Source organism: Anastrepha obliqua, chromosome 4, assembly GCF_027943255.1.
Source record: "Anastrepha obliqua isolate idAnaObli1 chromosome 4, idAnaObli1_1.0, whole genome shotgun sequence".
NCBI classification, from domain to species: domain Eukaryota; kingdom Metazoa; phylum Arthropoda; class Insecta; order Diptera; family Tephritidae; genus Anastrepha; species Anastrepha obliqua.
In genome coordinates, this window is record NC_072895.1 from 56648029 (window position 1) to 56666066 (window position 18038).

At 36.3% G+C, this 18038-nt stretch overlaps 2 protein-coding genes across 2 annotated transcripts; both read right to left on the reverse strand.

Annotated features, from left to right (window-relative positions):
• Positions 1 to 487: 487 nt before the first annotated feature.
• Positions 488 to 6948, reverse strand: LOC129244167 (pickpocket protein 11). Its single transcript, XM_054881781.1, has 9 exons — positions 6860 to 6948; positions 6250 to 6741; positions 4922 to 5018; positions 4739 to 4842; positions 4604 to 4682; positions 4439 to 4529; positions 1124 to 1262; positions 922 to 1043; positions 488 to 861 (listed from the first exon to the last, which is right to left on the reverse strand). The coding sequence occupies exons 1-9, from the start codon at positions 6946 to 6948 to the stop codon at positions 497 to 499; spliced, it is 1578 nt and encodes a 525-aa protein (XP_054737756.1). The 3' UTR covers positions 488 to 496.
• Positions 6949 to 7195: 247 nt separating this feature from the next.
• LOC129246304 (putative gustatory receptor 59e) lies at positions 7196 to 9958 on the reverse strand. The gene is made up of 3 exons (XM_054885005.1): positions 9279 to 9958; positions 9030 to 9182; positions 7196 to 7520 (listed from the first exon to the last, which is right to left on the reverse strand). The coding sequence occupies exons 1-3, from the start codon at positions 9879 to 9881 to the stop codon at positions 7422 to 7424; spliced, it is 855 nt and encodes a 284-aa protein (XP_054740980.1). The 5' UTR covers positions 9882 to 9958; the 3' UTR covers positions 7196 to 7421.
• Between the last annotated feature and the right edge of the window lie 8080 nt (positions 9959 to 18038).

The following is an 18038-nucleotide window of genomic DNA, read 5'->3' on the forward strand; positions in this document are numbered from 1 at the left end:
TGGTGTCGTACGTACACTTATCTGTGCTGTAATATCCGTGCTACGCGAAACTAACGGGGCAATTTGTTGTTTGTTTAAACAGATATTTTGTTGAAAATGTAAATATTCTAGACTAGAAATAAACAGTTTGCCCAAAACTAAATTTCTAAATCTTTGTAACGCCACCCCCTAAATTTGTTCTATGACGAAAAAAAACATGAACCAAATCGGAATATAACTGTAATGGCTTTAAATATATCGAGCTCCCAAACGGATTAGTTTGGAACCTATGTTGAGACCAATTATCTAAGGAATAAACTAAAAAAATTGAGCTGAACCATTGAGCCATGTACTAACAACGAAAGCAGCTATCATTTTATTTGTATATGTTGCATAAATTGTTCGAAGCATTGCATTAAATTTAAAAATAAATAAATGCGTTTATTTCTAAATTTAGGTAAGTTGATGCATTTCTGGTATTACTTCGTCACATTTTCTTTCCCCACCACTTATTTATTCAATTGATGTACTCGAATTCAGGTTTAACAATGTTTGCATCAGTTGTTGCATTATTTTCACCACTACAGTCAGCTGTGCTATCACTCAGAAGATCATCTTGTGATAATTTAGAATGCACAGAGATTAATTGTTGACGTTTCTTGGTCAAGGCAAAACAGTTATTTTTCTTTTCCTGCACCAACAAATTCCGTTTGGAAATCGGCTTTTGTACGAAAATTCTCCCGTTGCATCCACAATAATTTTTCATGGTAACAAACAACTCCACAATCGTCATTATCAAATGATAGGTGATCACATACCCGAAGCGTACAACAGAAATTTGACTAAAGCCCAGAAAGAGCGCCAAAGTGCCGCCAAATGAGACTGAGAGGAATGAATTTAGAAGATATTTGAGAAAGTAATACACCACCAAGTAATACTCACCTAATAAGTCTTCGAAGCTAAAGACGACATCACGTCTCATACGCACTTTCGGTGGTATTACATCCCAACGAAAACTGGATGTGACATCTGTATTGACGGCCTCATCATTCATTTTGACCCCCCTGAAAGTGCCGAAGAGGTTTATTTTCGCTACTACAAAAATGTAAATATATAAATATATCTAATAGGTGTATAAAATTACCAAAAGCTCTTTTTAATTGTCTGCACAGTGTATTCGATTTCTGTACAAGTACTCGGACATTTGCAAATATGTAGCGCCCAAATGGGCCACTTAAAATCCAATAGACATTCGAAACCAGCAGGATTACAACTAGGACCTTCTAGACTTGAAGAAATGATATAATAGTTGAAATTTAAGAAAATCAATACACTAAATTGTGCTTTATAGTGATTTTTTCTTTTTTTTTTTGTCTTTGTGTTATGTTGTTAGCGTTTTTGTGCCGGTGAAACATATTAATGGAGTGATAATTTGTATGAGCTTTATTAACACTAACCGTACCGGTGTATCAGGTATACCTATTCTTGTCGCAACCGGTCATTTGGCCGGTTATGAAATAATAGTTTTTTCAAAACAAATTTTTAATTTTTTCTAATACATAATTAATAGCCCGGGTTGATTTGTGGGGAGGCAAAAAATCGCCCATTGCTCTGTAAAAATCATATTCTAGGGATCAAAATAAGAAACTTTGCCGCAGGAACCCTACCTCTAAAACGAATTCTGATGTCCCCCAATTTGGGTCGAACTTTTTAGTTTCTTTTCTCATGTAAAGGCCAAAAATGGTGATATTTTGAAATCCTCCAGGGGAGTTCCAGGGGGTGTGCCACTGGCATGGGTGGATCGGCCGTCCAAAGTTAGTGGGGGTCTGTTATACGTTTGGACTCGATTGGAGCACTCTAAATGGGTCAAAGTGGGATTTTTCGTTCGACCCAAATTGGGGGACATCAGAAATCGTTTTAGAGGTATGGTTCCTTCGGCAGAGTTTCTTATTTTGATCCCTAGAATACGATTTTAACAGAGCAATGCGCGATTTTTACATCGACCCGCCCTAATAATTAATATTTTCAAATAACAATGAAATAATAAATCATACATTTTCATTTTTTTGTATTATATATGAATTTATATAAAGTTAAATTAACCAAGAAACAAATAGTCAGTTTATATTTTTAAATTCAATTTTGTAATTGGTCATTGGACCGGGCGTATTATAGTCCAGTTACTCTTCTGGCTGGATTATAGCGGTAAGCTGCAGCCCTAAAAGCAAGGAATATGACAATTGCTAGTGTATACAGAGGAAAGTAGAATCCTTTATAGCTTAGAAATTGACTCGTATGAGAAAAAGCTGCTGACACGTTTTGTTGATCTCAACTAAAGTCACCGGGTATGGACTTCTTTAGATCAGAAAAAGATGAACATAATCGGCAAGCTGAATATGTCAAAAAATAGATCTGTAGGAACTCGTCTGAGATCCGCAAAGAGGAGAAACTACTTTGCGAAAAGTCCTACATCTGTGTGCCTACTAGATTAAATAGACCGACCAAAACAAAATAACTATAGCACAATGACTTATTGATAAGTTTAGACAATTTATTTCTTTCTCATTTAATTTTAATATTTTTTTATCAAAATAGAATAAATATGTATACATATATGGATATCAATCCAAGTTTAAACCTTACCTAAATTTAAAAAAAAAAAGTCCAACAAATTTTCATTTATCAAAATCACATATTTTAATCGGAATTAAAAACAAAAAAATGTTAGAATTCTATTCACTCATTTGAATGAAGTTTCAAATTTGAGAATAAACTAAGAAAAGTCCTCTTCTGTTCGTCACTTCTCTGCTCAGCTCACTTGACGAAAAATTGGGATGTGAAAGCAACAACAAAGTTATCGGGCAAGATTCACGGCTAGCGAGTATGGTTATACTTCATAAAACTGGTATAACTCACTACTTTACCATTTTTAGGCGTATATGCGCAAGTATACAATTATCGGGTGTTCTTTTAGCTGTGTGAGAACTATCGATATCGATAACTATGGTTTGACAGCTGAGAACGGCAAACTGTGTTGACATTTCTATTGAGTAAGGTTAGACAAGTCATCATGAATCATTTAACGGCGGAACAACCCTCCCAAATTGCGGAAATTTTCTTTGAAACAAAAAAATCTGTTCGCAAAGTTTATAGAACACTGGTAAAACATCACGGAGCTACTGTTAAGGTGAATGGCAAGCGCTATCAAGCCATGCTGATTGAATTTTTGATTCCAAAAATGAATTAGCTAAACATCGACGACATTTGGTTCCAACAAGAAGGCCCAACCTGCCGTACAACGCGCTTAACAATCGATTCATTGCAATAGTCAAGCCTCCATTGACGTCATACGGTCAGATTTATTATATTATATATATAAATATATATATATATATAATTGGCGCCTACACTCTTTTTGGGTATTTGGCAGAGCTCCTCCTCCTATTTGTGGTTTGCGTCTTGATGTTGTTCCACAAATGGAGGGACCTACAGTTTCAAGCCGACTCCGACGGCAGATATTTTTATGATGGCAGAAATACACTCGGAGGTTCGCCATTGGCTGCCCATTTATTAGAAAAGTCGAAAATTGGACTGATCAAATGTACCATATAACTAGTAGCCGTGGCGGGCATATCCCGAATATCATATTAAGAATATATCTAAATGACAAATAAATAATTACTAGATTATAGTAATAATAAAATAAGCATTCTAACAATATTGCTATTTCGTATAATCATTTTAAGTTCACAAGCTCTTAAAAAATACCCGATTTATATATAATACAATATATAAATTTTATGACGCGTGAATCGCAGGCTTCGACAGATTTAATTTGTTCTTTCTTTTCTTAATGTTGCCCAATAGTCCCACTACCAGGAGCCTATTAAAAGGCAGAGTCCCTTTAATATCGCAAAAACAATCATCATTTCCTTGAATTTTGACGTGGAAAGGCCTTGGCTGTTGAAAACACCATCGTTTAGCGCACTTCTTCTACAGTAACCCCAGCCTTGCTATTTAATATCCAGATTTCGTACATCTATATAATTTATATTTGAAATAACTCCTGCATTTATTAGCTAAAGAGCTAATACATAATACAGTTTCTCACAACATTAATGCAAAATATCTTTCAAAAGAGAACCGTTAGCGCAACGTAGAGAATTTTCCAGGTGTATTATCCAATTAAACCCCTCCCCTACGTTTAATTCAACTTTGGTAGTTGGTTCTAAAAACGGTTCACCCAGGAAGAGCGAAATTTCTTAGAGGAAAACTCCATATCGTAAGACGCTACCTTGAGCGCAAAGCCATAGCGGAATTTCAACTCTGAACTATTCTCACTCAGAATGAGTACTCATATAAATTTGCTATTCGGACAAAAGGTCAGAATGCTCAAAGAGAATTAGTATTAGATTATGCCTAATCCCACCATTCATCACCCAAAGTGGACTTAACTTACCCACAAACGTGTAAAAGAATGGCACACAATTACACATCTCCAACGCCATGACAGCGCGACACCGTACCAAACACAAAGTCTTACTGTATACCTGAAAATATCATTTGAAAGCGAAACAAAATCGATAACATTCTTATCGAGTAATGATAATTGCAATAAGAATACCTTCAGTTGGGTCGTCCCCTCATCATAGAAAACACATTTCCTTTGACCCACATGTAGATCACGCAAATTTTTCGAAGCACTAAAATGTTGGGATCGGAATCATGGAATTCCCGCTAAACATATGTCAGTACTTACACTGTTTCGATAACCTTGAAGGAAGCAATTATTTCATCGGACTTGTGTAAGGCTATAATATTAGCATCGCTTGCTGAGACCTCGAATGGCGAATGTACAACCACCTGGGGAAGGAGGCGAAGTATTATACATAGTTTTGGGTGGTTAAACGATTTAACACAATTTCCACAAGCATACACTCACCGTTCCCGTACTCTCGTACAAATCCATTTTAATGAAGCACTGATGTTTGCCATATTCACAGGTTAACGGTTGTTTGACATCCTGGTAGTTAATGCTTCTAAATAATGAGGTAATACACATATCAATGCCTACTCTTATATCCCATATGTTGAGTTTTTAGATATACAGTATGTGTCACTAAAAATCGTGCAGCTGTTTTCTTCTAATTTCATATTTGTTCTCAAGGTCTACTTTTTTTAGTTAATTTATTATATCACTTTCTAGTAAAATATACTATATATGACGTATGATTATTAGACAAAGAGATTGTCACTATATACACTATAGAAAAAATTGGTACGCGTTCACGTCCAGCGACCGCCAACTCTTTAGCGTTAAAGTGTCTCATTCGAATTTACTACCGCTTTCGTTCACATTAGAATTTTTACGCTATCTGCTTCCTAAGATGAAATCTACACTAGAAACAAGAAGAATTGCGATTTGGAGGAACTTTATTGAAAGGAATTTCCAGCACTGCTTTGAAAAATGGAAGATTTGCATGGAGTGTTCTAAGAATAGAAGAGGGGCGTGGCGTGCGTCTTGATGTTGTTCCTCAAATGGAGGAAGAGGGGTGTATACCGATTGTAATAATAAGTAAATATAAATGAAATTAAAATAAATTTTTCTGCGGTATCGTTAAAAAAAACAAAATTTTATTGAAATTTCCAAAATTTTAATAATTTTTTTTTTCTAACTTTTTCGGGTAGTTAATTTTATTTTAGTGCAGCTTTAAAATTACTACTATCAACAGTTTAGAAAAAGTGAGGTTTTTCACAAAACATTTTCCTCATTGCAAGTATTAAAATTATTAAAAAAAGGAGTGAGAAAATATTTCTTTTGTGGGCATCTTCGGTTCGCTCATAGGAAGTAATTTTATTTTGTATGTAGAAAATGCGCGATCCTCTTACATTTTGTAAACTGTAACTAGTTGTAATGTTTCTGAACTGTGTAGTTCTTCTTTGTTGAGTTAGGAAATAGCATAGCGGGGGGAGCTCTTAAAAATCCAATAAAATAATTTTTAAAATTTTGCACAATTTTTTCGATTTTTTTTAAGTGCGGAGCTAGTTTCATTTATGCTGTTTGTGTTTTTATACAAATTAAAAAATAATGAAAGGTGGCTGTACGAATTACAGTGGCACACACTGTAGGTTCTTTTAACTCTCTCCATTGAATGAATAAATGGAAATGAGATTTGCGTTTCGACCTGATGGCCTTTTGTGCTCTCTACTCGTCACAGTACCTCATCCAAACCCTCTCCAAAACGCTCTCCATTACAACTACATATTTACCTCCCAGCCAACATTTCCGACATAGGTGAATTAATCGCATAGCAAAAGCCATTTTCCGTCATTACAGGCATTATTTGAATTGTAGAATTTTGGTTATCAAAGCTAGTCAAGGTTTGTTCGAAAGGCCTATCTATCGCTTGTACCAACTCCGACAGATTCACATCATCGAAACGTTCATCCTCAGCGAAACGAGCCAAATCAACGTAATTGCTAGCGGTTGCATTGACTACAGCATGGAGAAAATCCATAAAGTAGAAATAATCATTATCTACAATGGAAACATTCCATTTATTCTGTATGTATTTATTCGCTTTAAAGGAATCAATATGATCGTAATAACACAGTGTTACAGCTGGCAATGGGCCTTGCCATCCGCGATAATCACGATCCAGTGAGATGACAGTCGGCGAATTAAAATAGCGTTTTAGCTGGACACCACTTAAACTAATTGCGGCAAACATCGAGACAAAAACTATGCCGAACCACAGGAGACTGAAATATCAAAGTATGTCAAAAGAAATTTAGATAGAATGATATATGTATAAGTACATATGTTGTTATTCTATTATATATACAAGTAGAATAAAATCACCAAATTCTTAATACTTACCGTTCGAGTGTATGAAGTCTTCTATTTGCCATCAAACTTATTGCCAATATACCAGTTTCCGCACCCAGATCCACACCGAAAGCGTTCATCTTTTGGGCGCCCCATGCAAATGCGGTGCGTGCAGCAAAATAACAGTATAGCATGCCATGCCAAAACTTTACGAAAAAAAGTTTTAGCTGGTGGTAGAGACATTGGCATGACCACATCAAATGGTGCATGAAACTAGAGTAGTAGCGCACAAAATATGAGTAACTAACTGGTTGTCTTACTGTCAACCCAAACTAAGCGACTAAGGTGAGTGAAAGCGAGCGTAGTCCTTTTATTTTACATGATTTTACATTACGAGCTCGGTTTTTTCTTTGTTTTGCAAAGTGCTGTATTAAACAATTGATAACTCTGCGGTTAATGCTTTTTACATTTAGATCAAATTGAGATAGTTGATGATTCCTATATATTTTTTTTTTTTGGTATTGTATTGTTGACACGTTAGATTTCCAATAAAATGTTGGTGCCTTGAAATTCATGAAATATTTAGTAATTGATAGATTATAGACCAATGCCATTACAATGCTATTGTAATATTTTGACTTCTTTCCATTGTTAATCTGCCCACATCGGTTTGTATAAGAAATATAATGTAGTTGGCCATAGCACCAGCAATCTGTAATGAATTGAATTGAGACGAAAGGGAAAAAGGCGAAGTACTGCATAAAACTTAACATTTTTCAATACTTAAACGATTTTTTTCTTCAAACTACATTTTTTAAAAACAAAATGTGGCAATACATATTTTTAAAAGAAAATACCCACTGTTTTCTATTTCCTCGCTTACCTTGTCCTTTGTACTAATATTTGTACATATAATATAATTTTTTTTATGAATCATATACATATAAAAATAGGCAACATCTAAACTCTATTTCTATGGAGTAAAGAATAATGCTGAATGCAAGAAAATTAATCAAACTTCAAATTAGTTTATTTTGAGGCTAAAAAATCAATTAAAAAAAGACGCTAATCCAAAAGCCAAAACATGTATATACATATGTATTATTTTTTCGAGAAAATTCACTTTTATGTCTTCATTTTATGCAGAAGCTTAGGTACTTATAGTCCGGGAGCCAGAGGTTGTTTTGACCTCATCATTTCATGCCGACTTATGAAGGCAGACGCCATCCAATGGATGACGAAACCAACCGTCAGCTGGTCCAGTAGCGGTGGGTATGTGCGTGAGATGCTGCGAAACGTGTCGAAAAAACATTTTTAACAGCTCATTTAATACCGGCTGAAATTTTTTTTGTATATTGTTGACATTCAGAGAATAAAAAAACAAATAGTCAGCTGCGCCGTAGAGGGGGAAAATACGTCAGCTGAACAGACGAACTTGTAAAATAAATTAAAAAGTAAAACTACTTTATGCCGATAATAATGATGGTCAACTGCGTTTATAGCGGTGGGAAGACCGTCAGCCGCAGCAAGGATGTATCATTGCGTTCATACATCTTGGCGGCGCGCGGAAGTACCCTCCCGTTTCGTACCCTCACACAATCCCACCCACGGCGGGTGCGCCAGCTGACGTTCACTTTCGTTATTCATGAAAGCTAAATCACAAGTATAGTCAAGAATTTAACGGTATAAAAACGCAGTCCAAAATCGACGCCTGGCTCCCGGAACTCATTGTGCATTAACTTTGACTACTACTAAAACTAGCTCTGTACTGCATACTAACGTTTTAAGATAGCGTTTTTATATTTTCTTTTTTTTTACAACGAACTGTTTTTTTTTTTTTGCTGTTTGTCAAAGAGTTCATTCGATAGACCTCTTTCTGCTCTACAAAAATATGTTAATTGTGTTTTTGAGTCATTTAATTTTTTATTAGTTTTGAGGCTTAGAATGGAATACCCAGGAGGCAAAAATCAACATTTTCGACACTTGCTCTTTTCAGCTTTTCATCGTCCTTAAAAAACGGCTCAACAACTTTTTTGAAACCAGACCTGGCTATTTTTGGTACCAGAACGGCATCAACAAATTAGCCGAGAGTTGGGAAAAGGTTGTAAACAGCGACAGCTGATATAATTATTGTTTTTTGTTTAAATAAAAGTCTTGGGTAAAAACGCTATGAACTTATTCCCCCACCTAATATTTTTATTCAGACTCGTTTCGCGCTTACCCCACTTAAGACCAGCAAGTCCAGATCTACTGCACCACAAGCCATTTCCACTGGCTGGTGCACCATGAGTCGAAGCAAAAAGCGATTGATCGCACGTTCCATTTCCTTCGATGTAATATGCAATTCGTTTATTATAAAAATTGTACGACATTTCTAAAAAAATACAATCAAATTTCTCTATGTTACAGTTATGACGTTCTTCTAGCAAATGAGCGATGTACTTATACATACATATTTACAGCAACTTACCTCTTCAATGATCGCATGGTTTGCGATTAAAATCAACAGAATGCGTCCCACATGTATTAAAAGCCACAAAAACCTATTATGTACATCCAGCAATGTGTCTCCCAAAATATTCGCATTATCAAAGAATTTGTATACAGCAAAACACTCCACAGCAAGGCTGAGTAACGAGCCAAGAAAATTAAAAAGTAAAATAATTCCAAAGACCTTTGTCAATTTCGCCATTATTCGGTCCAAATCGAAATATGGTCGACTTAATGATTTTAAAATTTTGAACTTGTTTCCCCCTCCGCAGCACGAACTATAAAATTCACGGTGAAACCAAGAAAATCCGCTTATGTAGATATCGTTGGCAGTATCTTCGTACGTGTCTAAAGTCATTGATCCAACTTGATTCAGGCGTCCCTTCAATATCTCATTTAAGCCCCGATACATTTGGTACACAAAACGTAACGATACCAAATATTGGCATAGATTTAATGTTATCAGAACATTTGATAAATTGAAAACACTTGTATTGAGGATATAATAAATAAAGCCGCAATCCATGCGAATGTAATCAAGAATGAAGCAGCATATCACAATTGGGCAAAAAACAGCAAGCATCAGGTTCACTTCCTTATGGAGTACGCCGAAAAAATCTTTGTCGGCAAGCACTTTCGATTGAAGTCTTCTATAGTTTTTATAAATACTTAAAAGTTCAAGTGGTATTATTCGATATTGTTCGGCATAATAGCATATGGTAAATGCTATTAAGGAAACTATGAAAGGATTGTTGATAAACTCGTATACGAAAAATACTTTAACAATGGTGACAAGAGGTGCCCGTATCAGGCTTAGCAAGTAGTAAGAGTTTACCAAATAAATATAAAGTACCAAAATGGAACACCAAATATAATGGACGCAGCGTAATGCACGACGTTTATGGCGTGACGAGTCTAAAATCGGCGCTACTCCGAAAAGCTGGCATATAACGTTGAGTGTATAGATAAGCCTAAAGAATGGCTTAGATCGAGACTTCATTTTACTATGGTGATTTTTGAATTTCTTTATTGCGGTCATGAAGCTGTAAACAGAAAGGAAACCATGAAATGAAGTAAATTTTGTTGTAAGAAACAATTTTATATAATATTTTCTTTCAATTTTTTTAATATAGAAGAAATAGCCGAATAGCCTCAGCAGACGGTGGCGGTCGCCCCTGGGCAGGCAATGGCAAACTTCTGAGTTTATTTGTGCCATGAAAAAGCTCCTCGTAAAAAAAATATCTGCCCTTCGGAGTCCATTTGTGAAATAACATCGAGATGCGCAGTAAAATTAGGAAGAGGAGCTCGGCAAAACACCCAAAACGAGTGTTAGCACCTATTATCTATATATATGTATATATAAAGGGTGGTTAAATTTCAAGGGCCGATGTTGAATGTGAACCACACCTAAATGTCAATGACACCGTTGGACTTCTTTCTTTGGGGTTATTTGAAATAAAAGGTGTACGTCGATAAGCCAGCAACAATTCAAGAGCTAAAGGATGAGATAATTCGGCACATTAACGGCATAGAACCTCAATTATGCCTCAGCGTCATTGAAAAGTGGAACATCGGGTGGAGGTGTGCCGCCGAGGCCGCTTATTTTGTTTCATACGAAGTTTAGCCATACCAATGTTATCATAATGAAGAGAAATGACAATAATTTCTTTAAAAAAATTGTATTTTATTCAAAATCAATACCGGCCCTTGAAACCCTTTATAATTCGGATTGACAACTAGACTGAATTCTCATAATTAAAGCGGGTTAGGGGAATTTTCGATGGCAACATTGCCGAAATGTGACAGTTAGTACCTATTGTGAATGATAATGAAACTTTTAAAGATAAGAACAAGAAAGACAGGTTGTAATGCCAGTTTGCACTAACACACTCGAAATTATATTGATTGTTTCAATATTTCGGAACTGTTTGATAAATTGGCATTTAAGATTTTTTTAAATAACTAATTATTGCTTAGTATTATAGCAGCTAATAGCCGTATTTGTCGCCTGCGAACCATCTTTGACGGATGAAACAAATCAGCTGTTCGCTAATCCGCGTAACAACCGTCTGTCACATTACAATTTTAATAAGAATTAACTGCTCCGGTAGTCCCGATTAATGCCACCGTCTGTCTGTCTAGGCTATGATACCGTTAACACAAAAAAATTACCAAAAAAAACACCAACGGTATTTTGTGGTCACTTAAGACCTGCACCAAAATTGAATGGCTATAAAACTGCATAACCAGGAAAATTATAAAAATTCTGGTTACAACTTGAAAACTTGTTGTAGCATGAACTAGAGTCTGTCTAATGGAAACGTGACCACCATAACTTAGAAACTATTTGACCAATTCTATTCTAACGAATTGTATGGGCTTATAAAATTTTTCGCTTTACTTCTGTGAGTCATACTTTGTGTTAATTTCTGTGCAAGTTGTGGAAGTAATCGAATTCGTTTGACCTCCATATTTACTTTGAGCCCAAACATTTTCAATAGGGTTGATATCCGGCGACTGTGATGGACAATCCAACTTTTCAATTCGTTTCTGCTGTTTTCGCTCTACACTCCTTCGGCTTCGATGCTTGGAATCGTTGTCTTCTTGTAAAAATCAAGGTTAGTTAGATTTTCGAAGCTTCTTCGCAGCTGACGGGAATAATATTTTTTTTTTTAAATTGGCTATAAACACAAATAAACGGTCAAATCCTTTTTCGGAAAAGCAGCCCCAAACATCAATCTTTTTTGGATGCTTAACAATTCGCTGGAGTTGCCGATTTTCAACAGTGCACCAAAACAGATGTATGCAACTATTCGCCCAAAAGGAAGCTTCATCCCTGAATATTATATATATATTGACGCTTACACCGTACTTTGGCGGGAGTCTTGATGTTGTTTCACAAATGGAGGGACCTATAGTTTTAAGCAGACTCCGAACGGCAAATGGTTTTTTTATGAGGAGCTTTTTCATAGCAGAAATACACTCAGAGATTTGCCATTGCCTGCCGAGGGGCGACAGCTATTAGAAAAAATGTTTTCTTCATTTTGGCGTTTCACAGAGATTCGAACCTATGTTTTCTCCGAATGGAAGTCACGCACTAACACATTCTGCTACGACGGCCGTGAATATTACGTTTGTCCAATTCCGTTCTGAATTTCCCCAAGTCTTTTTCAATCTATGATAATGAGAGCAGCGGTTTTTTTAATGTGCTCTGGAATTTGAAGTCTTCTGCACGTAAATGATCTCGAATCGGGTCTTTGGATACATTAACACCAGTTTTTCTTAAAACTGATTCAGCTGATCAATGGCCTTCTGATCTTGCTTTGGAGAGGTTTTTTTGGTTTTGTCCGGGGATATCTCAAGGTTTTTAAATTCGGTATACCGTTGCACCGATTTATTTATGAACATCTTCGACTTCTCCAATTATTTTGCTGCAGATGCATGTGAGATCTTTGAAGCTTTATCGTGTGTACATTGGAATATTCCTTCAAATCGTTTTTCATACGCGAAATTCGTTTTGAAAAAACAAAGTACGCTTTCTAAATTTTTCATAAAACTAATAATTTAATTTTTTTGTAACAGAACTCTAAGTTTATATTTTGCCGGTCACGCTTCCATTAGACAAACTGTATATACCAAAATCTCATTTTTTTAACTACCAGTCAAAGAAGATGTCACAATGCTTATACACAACTTATCTAGTACAGCTTATTTATTAAGTAGAAGGTGGTAATGTTAGTTATCTCAAAATCAAATCGTATATGTTTTTACCACTTTCTCCACTTTTCTTGTACTTTTGCGTAAATATTCGAAATTAATAAAATTCTGATTTTCACTCTTATCTTTCCTGTAGTTTAACCATATATGATTTTGTCAAATAAATCGTCAGCCATTTCACTTAAGAAACACAGTTAATAAAATTAGAAACGCACCTAGGGAGCGATGCAATTTAGATCCGATTATTAATTGATAATTAATTGGCGATCAGGTCGAGGTAATTGGCGCAGTATTTCCAACAATTTATCTACATACATACATATGTACTTGTATACCATATACATAGTACATATATTCACATTAGCGTGCTTGCATGCTTACCAGCTTCATAAAATAAGTAGGTATATATGTACGTCATTGTATATTTGCCTACGGACTGTTAGACACTTAAGTTTTAAATTATGTATAAGTCATAAATCAAATTAATAAATAAGTGCCCTATAGGGAATAACTGAACTAATGATTTATCCTTCCCCTTCATAACGGTTCATATATCTTTCAGACTGAAAGTGACTAGATTTTCACCAGTCTAAAGCAAATTAAATTTATGCAAATATTGATTTATATACGGGCACTTCCACAGAATGGTCCACCGTGATTGAAAACTCAAATGTTGTTGAATGAATTTTTTTTTCCAGCATTTTTTTAAAACAACGTCTGCATTACATATATCTGAGAATATACCAAATATTACATTTTTTATAATTTTGTTCTTATATTTTTACAAAAGTATGGTGCATTCTACATACAACAAAAATCATATCATACAAAGCTCCAAACTTGAAAAAACAAAAACGTTAATGCAATTTTCAACTTTTTATTCAGAATCTTTAGAAAACTTTCAGATATACAGTTCTTCTTCTTAATTAGCGCGATAACCGCTTACGCGATTTTGGCCGAGTTTAACAATGCGCGCCAGTCGTTTCTTTCTCGTGCTAACCGGCACCAATTGGACACACCAAGTGAAGCCAAGTCCTTCTCCACCTGATCCTTTCCAATGCAGAGAGGTCTTCCTCTTCCTCTGCTACCACCAGCTGGTACCGTATCGAATACTTTCAAAGCCGGAGCGTTTGTATCCATTCGGACGACATGACCCAGCCAACGTAGCCGCTGGATCTTTATTCGCTGCGCTATGTCTATGTCTTCGTAAAGCTCATACAGCTCATCGTTCCATCGTCTGCGATATTCGCCGTTGCCAACGTGCAAACGTCCAAAAATCTTACGCAGAATCTTTCTCTCGAACATCGGATGTTGTCATCGACCAAGCTTCTGCCCCATACGTTAGGACGGGCATGATGAGAGTCTTGTAGAGAGTTAGTTTTGCTCGTCGAGAGAGGACTTTACTGCTCAGTTGCCTACTTAATCCAAAGTAGCACTTGTTGGCAAGAGAGATTCTACGTTGGATTTCAAGGCTGACATTGTAATCGGTGTTAATGATGGTTCCTAAATAAACGAAGTCTTTTACAACCTCGAAATTATAACTGTCTACAGTGACGTGGGTGCCGATACGCGAGTGCGCCGACTGTTTGTTTGAAGACAGGAGGTACTTCGTTTTGTCCTCGTTCACCACCAAACCCATTCACTTTGCCTCTTTATCCAGTTTGGAGAAGGCAGAACTAACAGCGCGGTTGTTAAGGGGGTGGTAGGGTTTAGCTCTAAAAAAAAAAACACTTTTTTTTGGAGTTTTTTACAGAAATATGGCTTAAGATACTTTAATAAAATCAGTTGCATGTTATTGTACATCTTTTCAATAAGTTTTAAAAAAAAATTAATAATAAAATATTGACAAATAAGCCCATGACAGAGTTTTTTTGGAGATATGTTTTTCGAGAGGTGCTCTGCGGTGCCAATCGGCATTCGTCGTAGAATCATCTGAAACTAAAAAAGTCGAAAAGTATGACGTAATGCTCCCCCCCCCCCCCCCCCCCCCCCATGAATAAATTTTTTTTTTTCATTTTTGTAGTTTTGGTGGCAAAAAAACGTAAAACGAGCATTTTTGGCGAAAAATTTCGCCATATTTGTAAGTGAAAAACAAACTTAAAAAAAAATAATAAAAAAAACAGTGTGGGGGGGAGGTATTTTTGATTTAGAAAACGTGTGCCAAATTTGAAAAGAATCGGTTGAATAGTTTCGGAGTTGTGATTGGCACCGACTTTTAAGAAGTCGTTTCGGGAAAAACGCGTTTGAAAAAATGACTCTGAAAAATTATCGATGCTCCGCATTCGGGGTAGAGTGCCTAAAAAGGCTGTAACTTTGAGAGTTCTGCTCCGATCCACTTAAAATTTTGACACAACATTCTTGAAATGATTTACTATAAGATGAGTGAAGAAAAAAAATTTCGATTTTGTGACCCTACCCCCCCCTTAAGGCCGATGATATCGGTATCATCGGCATACGCCAACAATTGTACGCTCTTATAAAATATTGTGCCTGAGCGATTAAGTTCTGTGGCTCGTACGATGCTCTCCAACATCAGGTTAAAGAAGTCACACGACAGCGAGTCACCCTGTCTGAAACCTCGTTTGGTATCAAACGGCTCGGAGAGGTCCTTCCCAATTCCCACTGTAGATATATAGTTACTTAACATAAAAACTCAGTCAATATAATGCCACAATAGAAACCTACCCTTCCAGTGCGAAAAAACAACAGTTCAAGCTAAAAATCTGAAATTTTGTATACCGACTAATTTCAGTTCCTTGATTTCAAAAATTAAAAACAAAACTATTTTTTACCGCTTTTCACCGTTCTTTTTATTGGACAGTGGGACCAAATAAAAAATAAAAATAAATAATTGGCGCGTACATTTCTGTTAGGTGTATGTTGTTCCACAAATGGAGGGACCTACAGTTTTTAGTCGACTTCGAACGGCAAATGGTCTTTTATGAGGAACTCTTTCATGGCAGAAATATACTCGGATGTTTGTTATTACTCGTACCTACCTGTTAGAAAACGCTTTTTCTATCATTTTGCTATTTCATGCACGGGGACTCGACCCTATGCACTCCCGAGTGGTAGTCACGCACCAACCCATTCGGCTACGGCGGCCGCTTAAGCTTACATTTGTAAATTTATCCAAATAAGCAATTTATGCAACCATCAACACACTCGCCAAAAATCACACTGCAGTTCTGTGTGAAGTTTTCCTGTGCCCAGACAGCACAGCGGCAATAAGTGGAAACGTGCGCAAATATGTAGTATTAACACATAATATAAATATTTAATTTTAATTGAAAATAAAACTATAGCTTCAATAATTGTTGGAGCGCGCAGAGTGATAACAATTATTCGGTATTTGTTAAGCTTATTAGGAACATACACCAGCGATGCCAGTCCCGGAATCCTGACGTTGTTCATGTCCGAAAATTTTGAAATATCGAAATGAAAGAGATTAAAACTGTTTCAATGATATTACAATACATGTTTTTCTATTTCTAAGCAACTTAATTTAGTTTTATTTTGAAAACAACAAACAACCGAAAACTTATCTTCTTCTTGATTGGCGCGATAAACGCTTAAACGATTTTGGCCAAAGCGTCGTTTCTTTCTCGTGTGTGTATAATCCTTTTGTTTGACAGCTTCTTTTGCTTCGTTTTCACTTCCTCCTCACGAACAACTAATTTCTCTTACTTTTGTTTGTTCATTTGAAGAGATGGCAGCCAACTCGAATCTTTTATAAGCTAACGCAATACTTCACATAACCCAACGTGGGAAACGCCTACTCAGAGAAGTACGTCACGTCAAGCAAGCACACGGGCTTAGCTTTTAGACTTTGGGTTGGAATTAAACTAATTTGTAAGTTCAGTTTCAAAATATCAAGCAATCAATAAAGACCGGTCTCGTCCGGAAACATTTTTTGTTAACCACCGTAGCCGGGTAACTGGCACCCAACGTGGGGCCCAGTCAGAAGGAAACTTCACAAGACCCCTCAAGAAGCGTCAGAACATTCTTCAGCACCATTTAAACTGCAGTACGTGACTGGGCAAACACGCATTGGAGAAATGCTTCAGTCAGTGGACACAAAGAGTGTGCGGATACAGGATCCGGATTCACCGTGGGAAGAACCCTCGAAAAAACGGATAAGTTCTGCGCGTCACCTCACAAGATGCAGCTTTATTTTATTTTGTACATAATTTTGTAAGTTTAAAAAATTTAATATAATTAAGGGAAACGTTAAAAGGTATCTAAATGGAAAAAAAGACAAGCAATGTATTTAAAAATTACAATAAATCGAAATCGCATGTAACGGTTATTTCTGTAATCAAGGGAAAACGGCTGTACAGCCAATAACCAAATACGCGTGAAAGCTGCGATTGACCACCCTTCAGCTTCATATATAATAAGAATCTCTGCGATTCACTTCCTAAAGGGGGATCCTCCAGAGAATTCAAAAGGATATAGAAATAAATAGATAAAAGGCCAAAATAAATAAAAGACCAAATGCTCGCATACCTTCAATCCTCACACCCTCCGTGCCTAGCGCTGGCGCCGTGGCCAGCAGCAGTGCAATGACATGATTAGAAGAGACAATCCGTAGGGTAGTCAAAAATATTTTTCAAAGTGACGGTGAGAAATTAGTGAGCGATATAGTGAACCTTATCCATGAATTCCTTAAATTGGGAGACGAACCCGTAGTTTCACAAGGAACCACAGATTCGGACCGTGTTCCAGAGATAGCTAGGACAATAAAAAAACTTTCAGGAAGCCCAAGTGAGTTTAGTTTCTGGAAAAAAGTAGAGAGAGGCTTTTAGAGTACCATAGACAGTATCAGAGAATTCCAAAATTATGACATTAAGGAACAAAATTGTAAGTCATGCAGACGAAGTTTCGCAACCTTACAATATTCCACTAAATTGGACGCGGATTCGCTCCTGTTTAGCTTGGCACTATGCTGATAAACAAGATCTAAAAACTCTAGAGTACCAGGTTTGTAGCTTGGTTCAGAGACGTTTACCGATTCGAGATT